Below are 19,024 nucleotides of genomic sequence, written 5' to 3'. Positions count from 1 at the left end.
CGAGAAGGCCAAAAAGATTTATATCCCAGATGTGTCATTTTTTAGTAGGACCCTAGGTTTTTACCATAGACAAATTGAGGAAATTAAAATGATGGAAAATAGAAAGAAATAAATAGGGTTGTTCTCTTTGAGGGGATTTGCTTCCAAATTAGCCATATGTTATGAATTATGTAATTGCTTGAAATAGTGTAGTCATTCTCAACCTCTTTTGGCTCCTTTATTGGTTCATCATCAAGAGTCGCCCCTTTTTGCAGTACTGCCCTCTATGCCACTTCTCATCACAATGCCAACACAAGTCCTTTGTCATTTGCTCTGAGTCAATTGCTTGGTTGGAGGATTGTGAGGAGCAGGTGGTGGGATTGTGCTGCTGACATTTTACTTGCTAATGATTATGCTGGAGTGACCTCATCTTATCCTAACTTCTCTTCTTGTAGTCGTGCAAGAGAAATTGTTGTGGTCATAGTTCGTGGTTGGCGCACTTTGACCTCTTGCTAAATGTCAGGTAGGAGAACTTCAATAAAAAGATCGATGAGTTGTCTTTTGTTCCAATCTTTAGTACTGTTAGATAGCCGCTCAAATTGTGTTTGGTACTCCAAGAAAGTGCTAGTTTGGTGTATTTTTGCAAGCTCTCCATCAATATTCTCATATCCAGTGGGCCCAAATCGAACAAGTAATTCATAAACAAATTCTGCCTATGAAGGCATTCCATAACAAAGCTTTAAACTGGTCATACTATTGAATAGCATCGCCATTTAGGCTAATAGCAGTAATCTCAACTTTAGATGTTTTTGTAGTGTGGTGAAAGCGAAAGTATTTTTTTCTCCTCCAAAGCACGTACATATTGTACATAATATATTGATTAAGATAGTGTTTCCTTACACATACACACTCACATATATACATATATTTTAACTTTTTTATTAGGGTGTCATGCATTTTAGTTTATGGTTTGCCCAAGTGACAATTAAGGCCTTTAGTGTATGGTCAAATCCCCATCTGCTATGGGAAGTTTTGGAAAGAACTAGAAGATTTCAAACACATGAATTACGCCAATAAAATTATGAGGGATCAATGTTGTTGCCGCACCTACTATTAGATGTTTCTATAAGATTTGAGTAAACTAGAAAATGTTATCCCTTTGGATTGATTTTATTGCCTCATCAAGGAAAACATAATTTTCGCGACGTCCCGGGAGCGAGGGTGCCCCGGGGTGGCGAATGAAAATGAAAATTGATTGAATTTTTGGGAAAAATAGGATGTTCGGAGTTGCCACTATCTTTTTTGGGTGTGATTAGAACACTTGATTACTACTCAATTAAGAGTAGTATTGGTCTGCGTATATCAGGATCGAGATTGGGAGTTTGGTTATGCGAGGGGAAGGTGCTAGCACCCCCTACACACCCATTCTACGAACAGTACCTAATTAATTAAAAATTATCCCAAATTAAATTTCAATACCCTTTTATTTTACTCTTTTTTAAATGAACAAATTGCCTATAGTATATACAATTAAGTAAGCAAACAAATATGCACATTTTTAGAGTATATTTAAAATAAGGTGTCCCTCAGAGCTAAGACAGGTGAGGCTTGAAAAAACCCATTGCCCTTTTTGAAGTCATAGGGACACCCCTAAAAATCAAGAAAATATTTTAAGAAAATAGCTCCCAAATGTATTTCAAAATTTTATATAATTTTTCTAAATATTTTACAAAATTTTAAAATTTCTGGGAGATTTTTTTGGAGCCCCTTTTCTATATTTCCAAGTAAAAAGTGCATTAAAATAATTTCCTAACCTTAAAAATATTTTTCAAAAATTTTTCTGATTTTTCCTCATTTTTTTTTGTTACTTTTCCCTATTTTTCCCAATTTTAAAATCAAATATATAATATAATAAGTAAATAACTAAGAAAATAGAGGAAGCCAATTTGAACCAGTTCAACAAGGTCAACCGGTTTAGGGGAATCGAGTCGGGTTAACGAACTAGACCACGTGTCATCATCGGGTAAGGACATGTGGATTGGTAAATATATATATAATAGTAATTATTTATCAGCTTGGGTGATGACATCAAGGTGGCATCATTTGGCCACTTGTTGGCCACCGGGTGGAGCGGTCTAAGATGGCACGGATTGATTACATGGCGCAATTGGGGCCATCATGAAGAAACACGGATCGGACGACCAAGGGAAGTCCGTGTTGCACGTTGAGTATGCAGAAGATATTGTGCCACGTGTTACCCATCGGTGGTGACACGTTGCCTCCGAACCGGACATATAAAAAGGTAAAATTTTCATTTGTTGCCATTTTTTCACTTTGTTTCTCTCTCTTCTCACGGGAGCTCTCTCTACTCTCTCCTTCTTCCTCTCAAACACCCGAAAAACCCTACTTTCCAGATCCCTCTCTTCTCCCTCTGAAAAGCCCTAGCCTTCTCCAGATCCCTCTCTCCTTACTCCCTGTTCTCCCAAATGTCCTTTGAAAACCCTAGCTTTCTCTTTATTTCTCACTCCTTACTCCCTGTTCTCTCAAATGTCATCTGAAAACCCTAGCTTTCTCTAGATTTCCTCTTCTCACTCACTATCTGCTCCCTCGAACACCCTAGCTTTCTTACCCTTTGTTCTCTGTTCTCTCGAAAACTTGAAGCCCTAACCTCTGTTCTCTCGAATGTTCTCTAAAAAACCCTATCCATATTTCTTTATAGATTCCCCTCTCTATCCTCTCGAACACCTGAAAACCCTAGTCTTCTAGGTCCCTACTATAACCTAATAGAACCGTAACTGTTCTTCTTCCTCTCTTTTGTGCCCCTGAAAAGTTCGCCTTCATTTGCGAACTACCGAACACCCAGAAATGTTCCAATCATGATGGAGGTGGTCTTGAGATCTAGGAGGGGTTTGACTCAGTTTTCGAGGTAGGGGGCACCCCTGTTTGAAGGTTGTAGAAGATAAGTCTTCCCATCATTTTTCCTCTATTGTTGCTTTTATTGTTTGACTGTATGTGTGTGTGCTTTGTCTTTAATGATGCGTGTGGGTCAAATGTTGGTTTGTTGTTGAGTGCAGTTGATCTAATGATCCTAGGGTTTCCTAGTTCAGGGAACAGGGTTCAGGGACAAGTTGAATCGTCCGAAACCCTCCCTATTGGGTTCTTATTGGGTTGACTCGTAGTCAACCCCTGAGTTTCTATGGGCTCAGATAGGTTCCGAGTGTGCCTGGTTTAAATAAATGGGCTTGGGGGGAGCTTTTAAAACGTGGTTGGGCTCGAGTCTTTTAAAATGTAGTTGGGCCTGGTTCTTAAAAATGTTTGGGCTTGGGTCCCTTTTTTAAAACACATGTGGGCTTAGGGGCTTTTAAAACGTAGTTGGGCCTGGGTCAAAGTGGGAACAATCAAACAGAATCTTTAAGTCAAATTGGAAACAATTTTCAAAGGAATATTGCAAAATCAAACAGAATTTGAAATATTCCCTCCTCAGACTCGTGGCCAGAATCTCCATTGATTGGAGAATATGCCCAATCGCAAGAATTGAGGATCGCATCACTGTAGGAAGGAAAGCCAACAATCAGATTGCTGCTTGGAAGGAAAGAAGGAAGAAAGGATTGACCTGACCTTGCTTAAATTGACCTAGGACCAACCCTATAAGTAGAGGAGTCTCGCATAGAGCAAAGACATTGGTGAAGGGGAAAGGGAAAGCAGACACAGGCTGAGAGAAAGAAGCAGACAGACGGAGATTTTCAGAGGCAATACGAGAAGGTTCGGAAGGAAATTACAAAGTAGCAACAATCCCCAAGGGCTCTCGAAGGTTGGAGCCATCCCCTCAAAAGGCACACCCATTGGTGCCAGTCTACCCTTATCTGGAAAGAATACATTCATAGGTGTATTCGTCCTGTACACAGAAGCAAACCTCCCAGAAGGTCACTTCAGACAGACACCTAATAGACTCACGAGTAGGATAAGAAGACCGGAGGAGAGGAAGACTATAGGTAACTATGGGCTTTTCCTTTCTTATTCATAGTCTACAATATTGAATTGTGGGTGTAATTGTGTTTAGAATTCTTCTTCTAAAGAATGCAGGAATCCAAACCCCCAAACCTATTGAACCTAGCCCATCAAACCAGATCCTGAACCAAACCCAAGAACTAGAACCTCTGCCAAACCTAAGAACCAGAACCCTAGCCCATCTGTGTTTCAAAAAAGGAACCCAAGCCCAACACTTTTTAAAAAAAAGAGACCTGAGCCCAATGCATTTCAAAAGAGACCCAAGCCCAATACCTTTTAAAAGAGATCCAAGCCCAATATCTTTTTAAAAGAGACCCAAGCCCAATAAATTTTAAAAGAGCCAGGCCCGCCCAACCACGTTTTAAAAGCCCATAAGCCCAACTACATTTTAAAAGACCCGAGCCCAAACACTTTTAAAAACCAGGCCAAACTACATTTTAAAAAGAGACTTGAGCCCAACCGCGTTTTAAAAGCTCCAAGCCCACCTGTGTTTTAAAAGCCCAAACATTTTTTTAAAAACCAGGCCCAATCTTATTTTAAAAGACTCGAGCCCAAACATTTTTAAAAACCAGGCTCGACTACATTTTAAAAGACTCAGGCCCAACTGCGTTTTAAAAGCCCCCAAGCCCACATATGTTTTAAAAAAGGGACCTAAGCCCAAACATTTTTAAGAACCAGACCTAACTACATTTTAAAAGAACTAGGTCCAACCACGTTTTAAAAGCTCCCCCTAAGCCCATTTATTAAAAACCAGACCCACTTAGAGCCTATCTAAGCCCACAAAAACTCAGGGGTTGGCTCGTGCGAGTCAACCTAGTAAGAACCCCAATAGGGAGGGTTTGGATGAGTCAACTCGTCCTCGAATCGTGTTTCCTGAACTAGGAAACCCTAAGATCATCAAATTAACTGCACTCAACAACAAACCAGCATTTGACCCACATGCATCATTAAAGATGAAGCACACACACATACAATCAAACAATAAGAGCAACAATAGAGGAAAAATGGGGGAAGGACTTATCTTCTGCAACCTTCAAAAAGGGGTGACCCCCCACCTCGAAGACTCAGTCAAACCCCTCCTGGATCTCAAGACCACCTCCATTATGATCGGAACACTTTTGGGTGTTCGGTAGTTCGCCATAGTTGAAGGCAAACATTTCAGGGACACGCGAGAGTGGAAGAAGAACATTTAGGGTTAGAGTAGGTTATAGTAGGGATCTGGAAGGCTAGGGTTTTAAGGTGTTCGACAGGATAGAGAGGGGAATCTATAAAGTAATAAGGATAGGGTTTTTCAGAGAACATTCGAGAAAACAGAGAACATAGGTTAGGGCTTTAGGTTTTTGAGAGAACGAAGAACAAAGGGTAAGAAAGCTAGGGTGTTCGAGGGAGCAGATAGTGAGTGAGAAGAGGGGATCTAGAGAAAGCTAGGGTTTTCAAAGGACATTCAAGAGAACAGGGAATAAGGAGAGAGAGATATGGAGAAAGCTAGGGTTTTCAGAGGACATTTGAGAGAACAGGGAGTAGGGAGAGAGAGATCTGGAGAAGGCTAGGGCTTTTCAGAGGGAGAAGAGAGGTGATATGAACCCACAAGCTCCGATTGCACACGATGATCTGCACGTGCCAAGCGGACCCATCACAAGAGCTAGAGCCAAGAAGGTCAAGGAGGCTATGCAAGGACTAATCGAGAACTTGTTTGAGCAAGAGTCAATGAGGGTCATGGACACTAAAGAAAAAGACTTTCTTGAAGAGCCTAAGATGCTAAATTGTCTAAAGGCATGTGAAGCTGGAACCTTAAGTCAATAAGGGCTGTTTGGGGAATTTTTATGGATTAAGCATGACATGTGACTCGCACATGTTTCATTAAATGACATGACACATGGCATGTGACTTGCACTTGTTTCATTAAATGACACATGGCATGTGACTTGCACATGTTTCATTAAATGACATGGCATGCTTAAGGTTATGTGGGATTATTTTATTGGCCAGATTGATGTCATAGCTTATTTTTATTGGCCGAATTGATGTCATGGATTTCTTTTATTTTCTATAAGTAGTCAACTCTCTATTGTATTAAAGGATATGGTAATTTTTGCTGAATACAATTACAAGTGAGGTTTATTTCTCTTCAAGTTCTTCAGTGAACTTTTACCGAACTTATCAAAGGTGCTACCTTTGTGGCGTTCATCCCATTAATTTGATATTCTTGGTTTGTGCTTCACGTCAAGCAATAGGTCAAGGATCCACTGCCATGTTGAATCTTATTTTGGGTTTGGGGTTTTGATAAATTTGATTTGGGGTCTCCAGACGTTCATTCTTGGGGTTCCGTATCATTTAATTGCTTGACGTGAAGCACAAACCAAGAATATCAAATTAATGGCCAGAATGAACGTCTGGAGACCCAGAATGAACGTTCATTCTCCTTATAAAGAAGCAGAAGTGTTTCTTAAACTGATCAAGCATAGCGAATACAATGTCGTGGATCAGCTTAGTAAAATGCCTGCTCACATATTAGTGTTATCACTCTTTTTAAGCTCAGAGACACATCGGGAGACCCTTCTCAAAGTTCTTAATTAGGCCTATATCCCATAAGACGTTAGCTTAGAAAATTTCAATCACGTAGTTGGTTGTCTCACGACAACCAATTACATTACATTCGTCGATGAAGAAATTCCGTCAAAGGTTTGGGGTCATAATAAAGCTCTGCACATCTCTACAAAGTGTCAGAAACACATGTTTGCTAGAGTACTAATAGACAATGGGTCGTCACTCAACGTCATGCCTATGACTACTCTCTAGAAACTATCGATCGACATTTCGTACATGAGGTAGAACAATCTGATTGTGAGAGCCTTTGATGGGACACGCAGGGAATCTGTGGGGTCCAATGAAATCCCTATGCAGATCGGCCCTGTAATATTTGACATTGTATTCCAAGTCATGGCCATCACGCCATCCTACAGTTGTCTTTTGGGAAGGCCTTGGATCCATAATACTGGGGCAGTTCCGTCCCCTTCACATCAAAGGGTGAAGTTTGTAGCGGAGAATAAAATGGTTTGTGTTTACAGAGAAACAGATTTAATGGTCACTAAGCCTTCCTTTACTCCATATGTAGAAGCTGTAGAAGAAATTCCAGACGATTCATTTAGAGCTTTGTGTTTCATGCAGGGATAAGGAAAATAACAATAGCAGTTCTCATGAGCCAGAAACAGATGTTAATTTTGAAAATTTAATCCAAAGGGCTAGAATAGAGGAAGATGAAACAAACTTGTTGCCCGAAATGCAAAGAATGTTGGAATTCGATGAAAAACCATTGACTAGTTGGGACCCCATGGTCACAATAAATCCAGGGACAGACAAAGAGCCAAAACAACTGAATATTGGGGCAATATTAAAGGGAGAGGAAAAAGACAAGATGATTGACCTTCTAAGGGAATATCAGGATGTTTTTGCATGGTTATACTAGGATATGCTAGGCTTGGACACAAATCTAGTGACACACAAGATACCTACCTATCCTAATAGTAAACCTGTAAAACAGAAATTGAGGAGAATGCGGCCAGACATGTTAATAAAAATAAAGGAAGAAGTTAAAAAATAGTTCGAAGCTAGATTTTTAGAAGTAGCTAAATATCTTGAATGGATGGCCAAAGTGGTTCCAATAATAAAGAAAAATGGAAAAGTACGAGTTTGTGTTGATTATAGGGACCTGAACAAGGCCAGCCCTAAGGACAATTTTCCACTTCCGCACATAGATGTACTGGTAGATAATACAGCTGGGCATGCTTTGTTTTCCTTTATGGATAGATTTTCAGGATATAATCAAAGCAAGATGGCCCCTTAAGATAAAGAAAAAATAACATTCATCACCTTATGGGGAATCTTCTGTTACACGGTTATGCCGTTCAGTCTGAAGAATGCGGGGGCCACTTATCAGAGAGCCATGGTGACTTTCGTTCCATGATCTAATGCACAAGGAGATAGAAGTGTATGTAGATGATATGATCGTCAAATCTAGGGATGGAGGTAACCATGTGAAGAATCTAGAAAAGCTGTTCAAAAGGCTATGAAAATGTCAGTTAAAATTGAATCTAGAAAAATGCACATTTGGTGCCACCTCTGGAAAGCTCTTGGGGTTCATAGTAAGTAAAAAGGGGATCGAGATTGACCCAGATAAAATAAAGGTCATTTGAGAAATGCCTAGTCCTAAAACTGAAAAGGAAGCCCGGAGTTTCCTAGGCAAGTTAAACTACATGGCCTACTTCATATCTCAGTTAACTACTACATGTGAGTCTATATTCAAGCTGTTGAGGAAAAATAATCCTGAGAAATGGAATGAGGAGTGTCAAGATGCCTTTGAAAGAATAAAAGAATATCTCTTAAATCCCCCAGTATTGGTTCCCCTGGTATCTAGAAGGCCTCTCATACTATACCTAGCAGTGTCAGAAAATTCTATGGGGTGTGTATTAGGGCAACATGACGAGTCCAGAAGAAAAGAACGGGCCATCTATTACCTAAGCAAGAAATTCACGGAGTACGAGGCTAAATACTCCGATTTGGAAAAAACTTGTGCTTTGGTATGGGTGGTCAGTAGATTAAGACAATACACGTTGTATTATACCACGTGGTTAATTTCCAAAATGGACCCGATCAAGTACGTTTTTGAAAAACCTGTAGTGACTGGTTGGGTTGCCCGCTAGCAAATGTTGTTAACAGAATGCGACATCACGTATATGACAAGAAAGGTCATCAAAGGAAGTGCCATAGCAGAATACTTGGCGGATAGAGCCATCGAGGATTACCAACTCATGGAGTTTGAATTTTCGGATAAAGATATTGATTCGATAAATCAAGAAGAAGAAGATCAGGTGGGATGGATAATGCTCTTTGATGGGGCGACTAATGTATTGGGGCATGGAATAGGGGCTATACTTATATCATGAGAAGATAAATATTACCCGGTTACAACCAAACTCACATTCCCATGTACCAACAATGTAGCTGAATACAAAGCTTGTGTGTTGGGCTTACGGGCTGCCATAGATCATGGTGTTAAAAAATTGACCGTGAAAGGAGACTTAGCATTGGTGATTCATCAATTGTCAGGGGGAGTGGGAAACTCAAGATGTTAAGTTGATACCATATCAAGAGTACATTCAGGGAATGATAAAAGAATTCGATCACATCGGGTTTTCCCATTTTCCGAGGGAAAATAATTTAATTCTTGACGCACTAGATACATTGGCAGCTTTGTTCAAGGTAGAACTCTTATTAGAGATTGAACCAATTCAGATAAGATTTGCAAGCAGAGCCAACATTCTGTGCGACAACAGAAGAAGCCGACGGGAAACCATGGTTTCATGATATTAAGACTTACATCCAATGGAAGGAGTATCCCGTAGGAGCCTCCAATAATGATCGAAAGACAATTAGGAGACTAGCTATGGGATTCTTCTGGGACGGAGAAATATTATATAAAAGAAACCTTGACATGACCCTCTTACGGTGCGTAGAGTTGGAAGAGGCACGACAAATTATGCAGGAAGTCCATGAAGGCGTTTGTGGTACACCCACGCAAGGGGTCATTCGTTGGCTCGAAAAATCCTAAGGAGTGGGTACTATTGGATGACCATGGAAAAGGATTGCATACACGTCCCACCGGCCCAACTCCAAGTCTTATCTACGCCTTGGCCTTTCTCAGCATGTGGCATGGATGTCGTTGGGCCAATAACTTCGAAAGCCAGCAATGGGTATCGTTTCATTTTCGTGGCCATTGATTATTTCACTAAGTGGGTAGAAGCTGCGTCGTACTCAAGTGTCACCCAAAACATGATAAGCCGCGTTATACGAAGAGAGATAATTTGCAGGTGTGAGATCCCGGAAAGAATAATCTCTGATAATGCCAAGAACTTGAACAACGAAGTAATGACAAAGTTGTGCACTCATTTCAAGGTCCGACATCATAACTCGGCCCCTTATAGACTTCAGATGAACGGAGTCGTTGAAGCAGCTAACAAAAACATCAAGAATATTCTGGAAAAGATGACAGACACCTACAAAGATTGGCATGACAAGCTACCATTTGCTTTGTTAGCTTACAGAACCACCGTTCGAACTTCTAAAGGGGCTACCCCTTTCTCTTTGGTATACAGGATGGAGGCTGTAATCCCGGTTAGAGAGGCAAAATTGACAGAAGCAGAGTGGATAAAATCCAGGTATGACCAGTTGAATCTTATTGAAGAGAAAAGAATGGCTGTCATAGTTCACGGATAGTTATATCAAAGGAGAATGATGAAAGCCTTCAATAAAAAAGTTTTCCTCGACAATTCCAAGAAGGGGATTTAGTCTTGAAAAACATTTTACCAATTTATAGTGACCCTCGCAGCAAGTGGACCCCGAATTATGAAGGATTGTATGTGGTAAGGAAAGCGTTCTTAGGAGGTGCTCTGTTGTTAGTAGATATGGATGGAACTGATCTTCTGCACCCTACAAATTTAGATGCTGTAAAGAAGTATTTTGCTTAGAAACCATGTAAACTCTCAAAGGAATTCAATAAAATAACTGTTTTGTTTGTTTCATGAATTTTATGTCGTTTCGTTACTCTTGTTTTGATCAAATGATAGATGACCATCTTTGGTCGACCAGTTTTCCCCGTTAAAAACCAAACATTGATTTATTATTTGTTAAACTCTTTGAGCCTAAATCTCAAACCAATTTCTTCTAAAGTAATTTTCAAAAAGTTTAACCGGGTTTGGGATTTTAAGCGTCTAACAAATCTTATGAGACAACAATTAGTTGCCAAAAGGACGGTAGGCCGTTCTTCTGCTAGCCAAAAGAAAAATCGAGAAAAGAGAAACCCCTTGCTAGCCCTTTTGAGCTTGAAAAATTCAATTTTTGATTAAGCCGTCAAAGGATTATACTCCACATTGGGGCAGTTTAAAAAAGGTTAGTCCCAAATGTAGTCCAAACGAAAATGAAGCTAAGATTCCTTTTAGAAAAGGAAAAGCAAAAGGTGCAATAAAAGAAGAAGAAGAAGATGGAAAAAGAAAAAGAAAAAATGAAGAAAAATAAGGGACATACTTCATATGTGATCTTTGACCTTTGTTACCCTTGATAAAATTGTCAGTTTTGTGCTTTACTTTACCCTTTTCTTCTTTAACCTATACCCCCAGCCTACATTACGGTCCAAAGGAAAGTCCTGATCAGATTGGTATATATTGTTGTCTCTAATGATTTTTCAGACTCAATGTTGAGTCTGAATTACGTAATGACCTGATCCTCAAAAGGTACGTAGGCAAGTTCAAATGACAAGTTTGGTTAACATCTTGCAAATGCCTCACTACAAACTAGGGCAGAAAATGTTATTAGGGGATGAGACTTTTGAGCCTTAGGTTTCCCTTTTCTTCTGGAAACCTGTATCCTTAAGCGTACGTTTCGTCCTGAGTCTTAAAGACCATCTTGATATCAAAACATGGGCAAAACGTGACTAAACTATGGAGGTAAGCAGTGGGCAACAGTTGAACAAAGGGAGTTCCATTGGTTTCACAGCAGAATGAGACAAAAGAGGAAGGGCTTCCCTCTATAAAACTGGGGCCGTCAGCAGGAGGGGTAAGATGAGCCATTTAAGGATTCAGGCTGATAAACTAATGTCAACGCCATATGGCCTCCAAATACTGGTGTAAATTTTTTCCTTTGAAATATCAATTGAACATGGTTAAACATCTATTTTGTGCATATGATCCCCTAATACATGATCATTCATTTGTTCATTCAGAAAAAAAAAAAAAAACCCTTTTTTCTCTTCAAAAACCCCAAAAAGAAGAACTGTTAGTCAAAGAAATATCCCGCAAAGGCCAACCACAAGATAGTCAGGATCGTCGACATGTTTTCTGTAAGGGTTTTTCTCTAAGGGAATGGTTGGAAGATTAAGAGAGGGATTGGAACGCAGCTGCGGTAGGAAGATCAGCATGCATGCACGTCATACATATCCCCGTATTCAGCATACATGCACATCATACATATCCCCGCATCCCAACATGCATAAACGTAGTAACTTACACGCATAACATAGCATCATTCATGTCATACTGGTTATCCTGATCTATTTTTATGCATGCATGGGACTTTATTCACAATTGAAAACAAAATAAGAGCTAAAAAAACTGAGAGTTCACTTAACAAATTTTCAATTAATCCACAATTTGACAAAAATGACTTCACAAAAATCCCCAACACCAATTAAATTCCCATGACATGGTTTTGAAATAATTGGTTAAGGAATTAACAATGGCTTGATTTGTTCTTAATGAGCACTTATGAACATGGCTAGATGATTAAATCAACTGTAGCCCTACCCACTTAGGAATGGTCAATAAAGAACTAAGGATGAACAACCCCACTTTTAGATTATGAATTGGACTAATTTGATTAAAGGACCCTTGCTTGTATGAAATGGGTGACTTGATTCACAGTTAAACACCCTATTTTTTACCTGGTCCTCTCAACTGTGAATGAAGTCACCCATGTCAAACAAGCGAGAGTCTTGAATCAAATTAGTCCAATTCATGATCTAAAGGTGGGGTTATTCATCCTTAATTCTTTATTGACCGTTCCTAAATTGGTAGGGCTACAGTTGATTTAATCATCTAGCCATGTTCGTAAGTGCTTATTAAGTACAAATTAGGCCATTGTTAATTCCTTAACTAGTTACTTCAAAACCATGTCATTAGAATTTAATCAGTGTTAGGGAATTTTGTAAAGTCATTTTTGTCAAATTGTGGATTGATTGAAAATTTTTAAGTGAACTCTCAGTTTTTTAGCTCTTGCTTTGTTTTCATATGTGAATAAAGTCCCATGCATGCGTAGAAAATAAGCATTTTATTAGGGACACGTGCCCAAGTCATGAGAGATAGAAAATACAGGGAGATATAGAAAATATAGGGAAATATAGAAAGTACAGGGAAAATATAGTACAGAGAAATACAGGATGGAATACATTGGGAAATACAAAAAAAATTAAAATGCAAAATCTTCATTCGCGCCCTTGCACGGGAATATTCTGAAGCATCTTTGGGATCCTTGTCCACCAATTTGGAAATAAATCTGGGTAAATCAAAGCTGTTAAATGAAGAAAAATCAAGAAATCCCAATCCATGTGCGCAGAGATACCTCAGCTTTAAGTCAAATTGTAAACAATTTTCAAAGGAATATTGCAAAATCAAACAGAATTTGAAATGTTCCCTCCTCAGACTTACTGCCAGAATCTCCATTGATTGGAGAATCGGCCCAATCGCAAGAATTGAGGATCGCATCACTGTAGGAAGGAAGGCCACAATCGGATTGCTGCTTGGAAGGAAAGAAGGAAGAAAGGACGGACTTGACCTTGCCTAAATTGACCGAGGACCAACCCTATAAATGGAGGAGTTGCGCATAGAGCAAAGCCATTGGCGAAGGAGAAAGGGAAAGCAGACACAGGTTGAGAGAAAGAAGCAGACAAACAGAGATTTTCAGAGGCAATACGAGAAAGTTCGGAAGGAAATTACAAAGTAGCAGCAATCCCCAAGGGCTCTCAAAGGTTGGAGCCATCCCCTAGGAAAGCACACCCATTGGTGCCCAACTACCCTTATCTGGAAAGGATACACTCATAGGTGTATTCGTCCAGTACACAAAAGCAAACCTCCCAGAAGGTCACTTCAGACAGACACCTAACAGACTCACGAGCAAGATAAGAAGATCGGAGGAGAGGAAGACTGTAGGTAACTATGGGCTTTTCCTTCCTTATTCATAGTCTACAATATTGAATTATGAGTGTAATTGTGTTTAGAATGCTTCTTCTAAAGGATGCAGGAATCCAAAGCCAAACTTGGGTTCGAACCTGAACCTGGACTGAACCCAAACCTAGCACACTGGAACTAAACCAAGCCCTTCAAAAACCAAGCCTACTTAACCTAGCCCACTGAACCAAACTTACTGAACCTAGCCCATTGAACCAGATCCTGAATCGAACCCAAGAACCAAAACCTGAACCGAACCCAAGAACCAGAACCCTAGCCCATCTGTGTTTCCCAACACTTGTTTTAAAAAAGAGTCCTGAGCCCAACACATTTTAAAAGAGACCTAGGCCCAATACCTTTTAAAAGAGACCCAGGCCCAATACCTTTTAAAAGAGACCCAAGCCCATTACCTTTTTGCGGGTCCTGTCAATGTTAACCCCTCATGGGTCTTGTCCATGTTAACCCTTCACGGGTCCTGTCATGTTAACCCTTCGCAGGTCCCATCCATGTTAGCCCTTCGCGGGCATATCCATGTTTATCCTTTGTGGGTCTGGTAAAGTCAACCCTTCAGGGTCCCCACTAACCACTAACCTCCAGTCAAAGCCCACTAACCACTAACCTCTAGTCAAAGTCTGCTACTACTAATGGCCCAGAAAATCCCACTGAAATGAGGCATTTGTTTTTGGCAGTCAATAGCTCAGTCACTTAAAGCATTGCTCCAATCTGGTAAAAATATGCATCTTTTATCTTTATAGTCACGTTTCTACAAAATAATAGAGGAACAACCTCCATTGTCATTTTAAAACAATGAGGAAAACATGATCTCTTTAGAAAAAGCCAAATTGTTGCTCAAATTTAAACAAGTATTGTCAGAGATAGTTCTATCGCTGTAGCAAAAATTTCTTGCTTAAGAATGATGAAATATGTAATCATTGTGGTTCAATGACCAAATTGTTGATTTGGATGAGTTTATTTTTGTGACAGCTATGCTATTGGTGGCCTTTCAGGTGGCGAAGATAAAGATTCATTTTGGCGTGTTGTTGCGCAGTGCACTGCTGCATTACCTGACGATAAACCACGATATGTTATGGTACAAGATGAGCATTTATTATATCCACAATTGTTGCATCAAGATTATCTCTTGATTATTCAAAAAATGCTTGGCCTTCATTTAAATATTTTTCCCCATATATTTGAATTCTTGTGCGTGCAATTGTTCAGGGGGTTGGTTATCCATTGGATATTGTAGTTTGCAGTGCTTTAGGGGCTGACATGTATGACTGTGTTTATCCCACCCGTACTGCTCGTTTCGGTACAGCACTTGTATCTGAGGTGATGACTTCTTGTTTGGCATACATTAAAATTATGGAATTGCATTTTTCCATACTTTTAGGATTTACTGCAATTATGTCTTGGTTGGTCATTTATGTCGTGTAGAGTTTCCAATAATTTGATAACTTGCATTGTCACATCTTGAAGGATTACATAGGATTTGCACTGCACTACCTGATTTGGACACTATTTAAAATATAGAACTGAGCGCTAAACTTCTCCCTGCTGCCACAGAACTTGATATATTTGTTTGACTTTGGAGCATTACTAAATTTAATATGAAGATGCATACTCCACACACACACACGGATAATTACTCTTTATGCATATAATATTTGGCCTGAATTACCCATTGGCCACCAGTGGTTTAAAGTTATGGTTAACCTAGCTGAGGCTTGGTCTAGTTATTACCATTAAGTTCCATTATTGACGAGTATCTAAACATCCACTTGCAAATCACCTGATCTCAAAAAAAGCACAAAAATTAAAAAATAATTACACGTTACTTGTGTGGTTTGGTATAATCTCATTTTGTAACTGTGATGTTAAACAATTACAATCACCTGCCTGTAATTATTTAAATGAGTGGATAGTGAAATTTAACTGTGTAAAACAAAGCTGACCTCAACGTTATAAACCTTAGGTGGGCAGAATGAAATTGATCTGAATCTTGGTTTTTTTTGAAATAGAAAAAGAACTTTCATTAAAGATGAAAGGGGATACAAGGAGGATAAGATATCCTCCTAAATCATAAGCAGCAGTCTTGCTCGGAAGTTGCTCATACATTTTCTGAGAAAAATGTGGGCAGTATAGATGTGCTTGATGGGTCTTCATATTAAGCATATATATATATATATATATATATATATATATATTTCAATGTTTTAAAAGGCAAAGGCGTAAGGCGAGGCGTAAGCCTTAAGGCGTAAGCATTTTGGGACCGTATTTTTTAAAATAATTAATAAATAATATCAATTTATATATAATAAAAAATGAGTCAAATTTTAGAATAATATAGAAAAAAATAAAAACATAATTTTTAAACATCATATAGGCCAATTTTAGCTAACAAACACAAATAATACATGTTTAACAAATAAGCATGAGCCATAACAATGCCAAAAGAAGAGAAAAAGCCAAATTAAAGCATCATCCAAGATTCTAATTTCTAAGCAATCGGAGAGGGAGAAGGAACTGGAGGAAAGCTACGGAAGCTTCGTCGACTCGCCAGAGAGGGAGAAGGAGCTGGTGGATAGCTACAGAAGCTTCGTCGACTTGTCGGAGATGGAGAAGGAGATGGACGGAAGCTTCGTCGAGAGAGGCAAGAAAGAAGCTTCGTCGAGGGGTTTTGACGCCCCAGGCTGCGATTGTTCCTTTATTTATTTATTTATTTATATTTCAAATCAGGTCCTCCGGAAATGCGTACGCCTTCCCAACTGAGGTGTGAAATGCGCGTTTTTCTTCCTGTGGCCTATGCCTTTTCTCCTGAGGCTTACGCATTTTAGGCTTCACACCTTTCCTATTACGCATTTCCTATTACGCCTTAGGGCATTTTATGCTCAAAACGCCTCAAGGCGCGCCTTAAGAACACCTTTTAAAACACTGATATATATATATATATATATATATGTATGTATGTATGTATGTATGTATGTTTGTACAGAGAGAGAGAGAGAGATTTCTCATCCCTTCTGAAGCGGCCAGCAAATTTTGCAACAAAAGAAAATCAACTGCCTCCTGATCATGAAGATTCCTGCAAAAAATTAAAGTTCCATCAAATAGACTCCCCCTCTATAATCACTCAAGAAGAAATAGGTGCATTATGTAGCAAAGAGCCAAGAAAGAAAAGGAAAAGTGAGAAAAAAGAAGAACCATCCTGTACCCACAACCTCCCAAGAAATTGAGCTAAATAGTAGGCCAGTCAAGCAAATTTCATGTGCTATTAGGCTTTGCTAAGCAAGTGCCTGTGGGTGTTCATCGTGAAGGACAAAATTTGAATGAAGTTGCTGGAGGTCAAGTACAGTTTGGAGCATGACGGATTCTAGGAAGCCTATAAGTGCGTATGGGGGGGGGGGGGGGGGGGTTGGTGTGGAAAAACATAAGAAAAAGATGGGATTGCTCCTCCCAAAGTTGCCTTCTACATTTGGGAGGTAGTGTGGGAAAGAATCTTGACTATAGGTCAGAAAAAGGGCCATTACAGTGGCAACTTGCTGTTTTCTGTGCGAAGAACAAGCAGTCAGTGCTTAATTTGCTGATTGACTGCCAATGGGCCAGGAGCAAACAAGCTCTGTAAGGGGTGAATATAGGCTGGGAAAAGTATATATGCAGATAGGTAGCGAATGAAATATGTGCAGCTGATTCCTGAAACCATTTTTTGGATGGAGCGGAGTGAAAACAATGTAAAAGCATTTGACTCTGAAAAACTGTCCTTCAGCATCAGAAAATTAAAAGATGGATGAAAACTTGGTCTTTCTGGATCAGTGGCAGCTTTTTGTGAATATCAAGCATCCATTGTTTATATTGATTCTTTCTCCTTTATTCTCCACAAAGGGCACCAAGGGTGTGCAACCCTGAATTTGGTGCTATTGTATGATATTTCTAGGTGGCGTATGACGCACTGCATATTTATATATTCCTTATCCCTGCACATGTCATCTGTCAAACTTGTTGAAAAAATTGTTATACTTCAATATTTGTCTTGTGTAATATCTTATCTATGTTGTATGAATTGAATGGTTTGATTAAAATGCTATAAGTAACCAGTTTTGGAAGTGTGTAAGAAATATGAAATATTGAAAGTATTATTTTTTTTCCTGAAAAAAATGTCTCTTGAGAAAAAGTAAAGCATCAAGAGACCCTATTTTGCTTTACTTATGCCCAAATAAAAATTTTTATCTGTGTGTACATGGAATCTTGACCCCATTTATGAATGCCCACAAACATTTTAGGCATTCCATACTTTTTTTTTGAATATCTAAAGCACATTTTAAGTGAATATTTAACAAATAACAACATTTCAAAAAGATTTTTAATCCTAGAAATTTTAAAATATTACTTTTTTTCAAAAAAATAATTAACACTAAGTACATTTTGATGTGCATTCTGATTGCCTTAAATTATTCAGATCGCTGGAAGCATTTTTTAATACTTTTTTGACACTTCTGCTGATACCATGTTCTTAATATAGGGAGTGCTGAAGCTCAAGCACCAGGCAATGGCTGATGATGATCGCCCCATTGATCCGACTTGCCAGTGTATGGTATGTTTCTAATTGGTTACTTGATAGTGTTTGTTATTTATTCACCAATTTGGAGTGTTCCAGTGATTTTTTTCTTCCCTCCTATTATAGGTTTGCAAGAAGTATACAAGGGCTTACATCCATTGCCTAGTTACAAAAGATGCTATGGGATCTCAACTATTGTCATATCATAATTTGTATTACATGATGAAGGTATAAAAAATTCTTAAATAATTGTTTTGTGCGCTTAATTGTTGGATCTCATACGTGAAGTAAAATTTTTGTAAAATTACAGCTTAGCCAGGATCTGCATTCATCAATAATTGAGGGAAAGTTTCCAGAGTATGTTCCTCTTTTTGCTCTGTTTAGTTTTCCTCTCTCTCTCTCTCTCTCTCTGATTCTCCTCCTCCTCTCTTAATATAATCAAACAATTTCTTTGGTAGAGAACCTTTGGCCAATAAATGCATGGTTTATTTGGTGATACTTTTTGACTTGCAGTTTAATGTTTCTACAGGTTTGTATGCAAGTTCCTGCAGAAAATGGTAATTCCTGGTCTGAAGCACTTATTTTACTGCTATAACCGTATTCTTTAGTCATTCATGTCTTTAATGCCTTGATTTCTTAGTTCTATTGACTGTAGTTCTTTGAATAATATGTTTTCATATATCTAGTTTCTATGTTATTCAGAATCGGT

General features: G+C 38.9%; 1 protein-coding gene across 5 annotated transcripts in view; it reads left to right on the top strand.

Annotated features, from left to right (window-relative positions):
* Positions 1–19,024, top strand: part of LOC131162473 (uncharacterized) — a 43,742-nt gene that overhangs the window by 23,864 nt on the left and 854 nt on the right. For 4 of the 5 annotated variants that reach the window (XR_009138822.1, XM_058118995.1, XM_058118998.1 and 1 more), the window contains 6 exons: positions 14,745–14,850; positions 14,982–15,092; positions 18,280–18,351; positions 18,442–18,543; positions 18,626–18,672; positions 18,845–18,872. Coding sequence is in view for 4 of the 5 variants with exons in the window: in XM_058118995.1 (XP_057974978.1) it covers positions 14,745–14,850; positions 14,982–15,092; positions 18,280–18,351; positions 18,442–18,543; positions 18,626–18,672; positions 18,845–18,872 (466 nt within the window). In the remaining variant the exon portion in view is untranslated. The remainder of the gene's footprint in view (positions 1–14,744; positions 14,851–14,981; positions 15,093–18,279; positions 18,352–18,441; positions 18,544–18,625; positions 18,673–18,844; positions 18,873–19,024) is intronic. The other variant, XM_058118997.1, reaches the window with a different exon arrangement.

Source organism: Malania oleifera, chromosome 8, assembly GCF_029873635.1.
Source record: "Malania oleifera isolate guangnan ecotype guangnan chromosome 8, ASM2987363v1, whole genome shotgun sequence".
In the NCBI taxonomy this organism is placed as follows: Eukaryota; Viridiplantae; Streptophyta; class Magnoliopsida; order Santalales; family Ximeniaceae; genus Malania; species Malania oleifera.
Note: the sequence above shows the minus strand (reverse complement) of the source record. Positions and strands in the feature narration are given on the sequence as shown.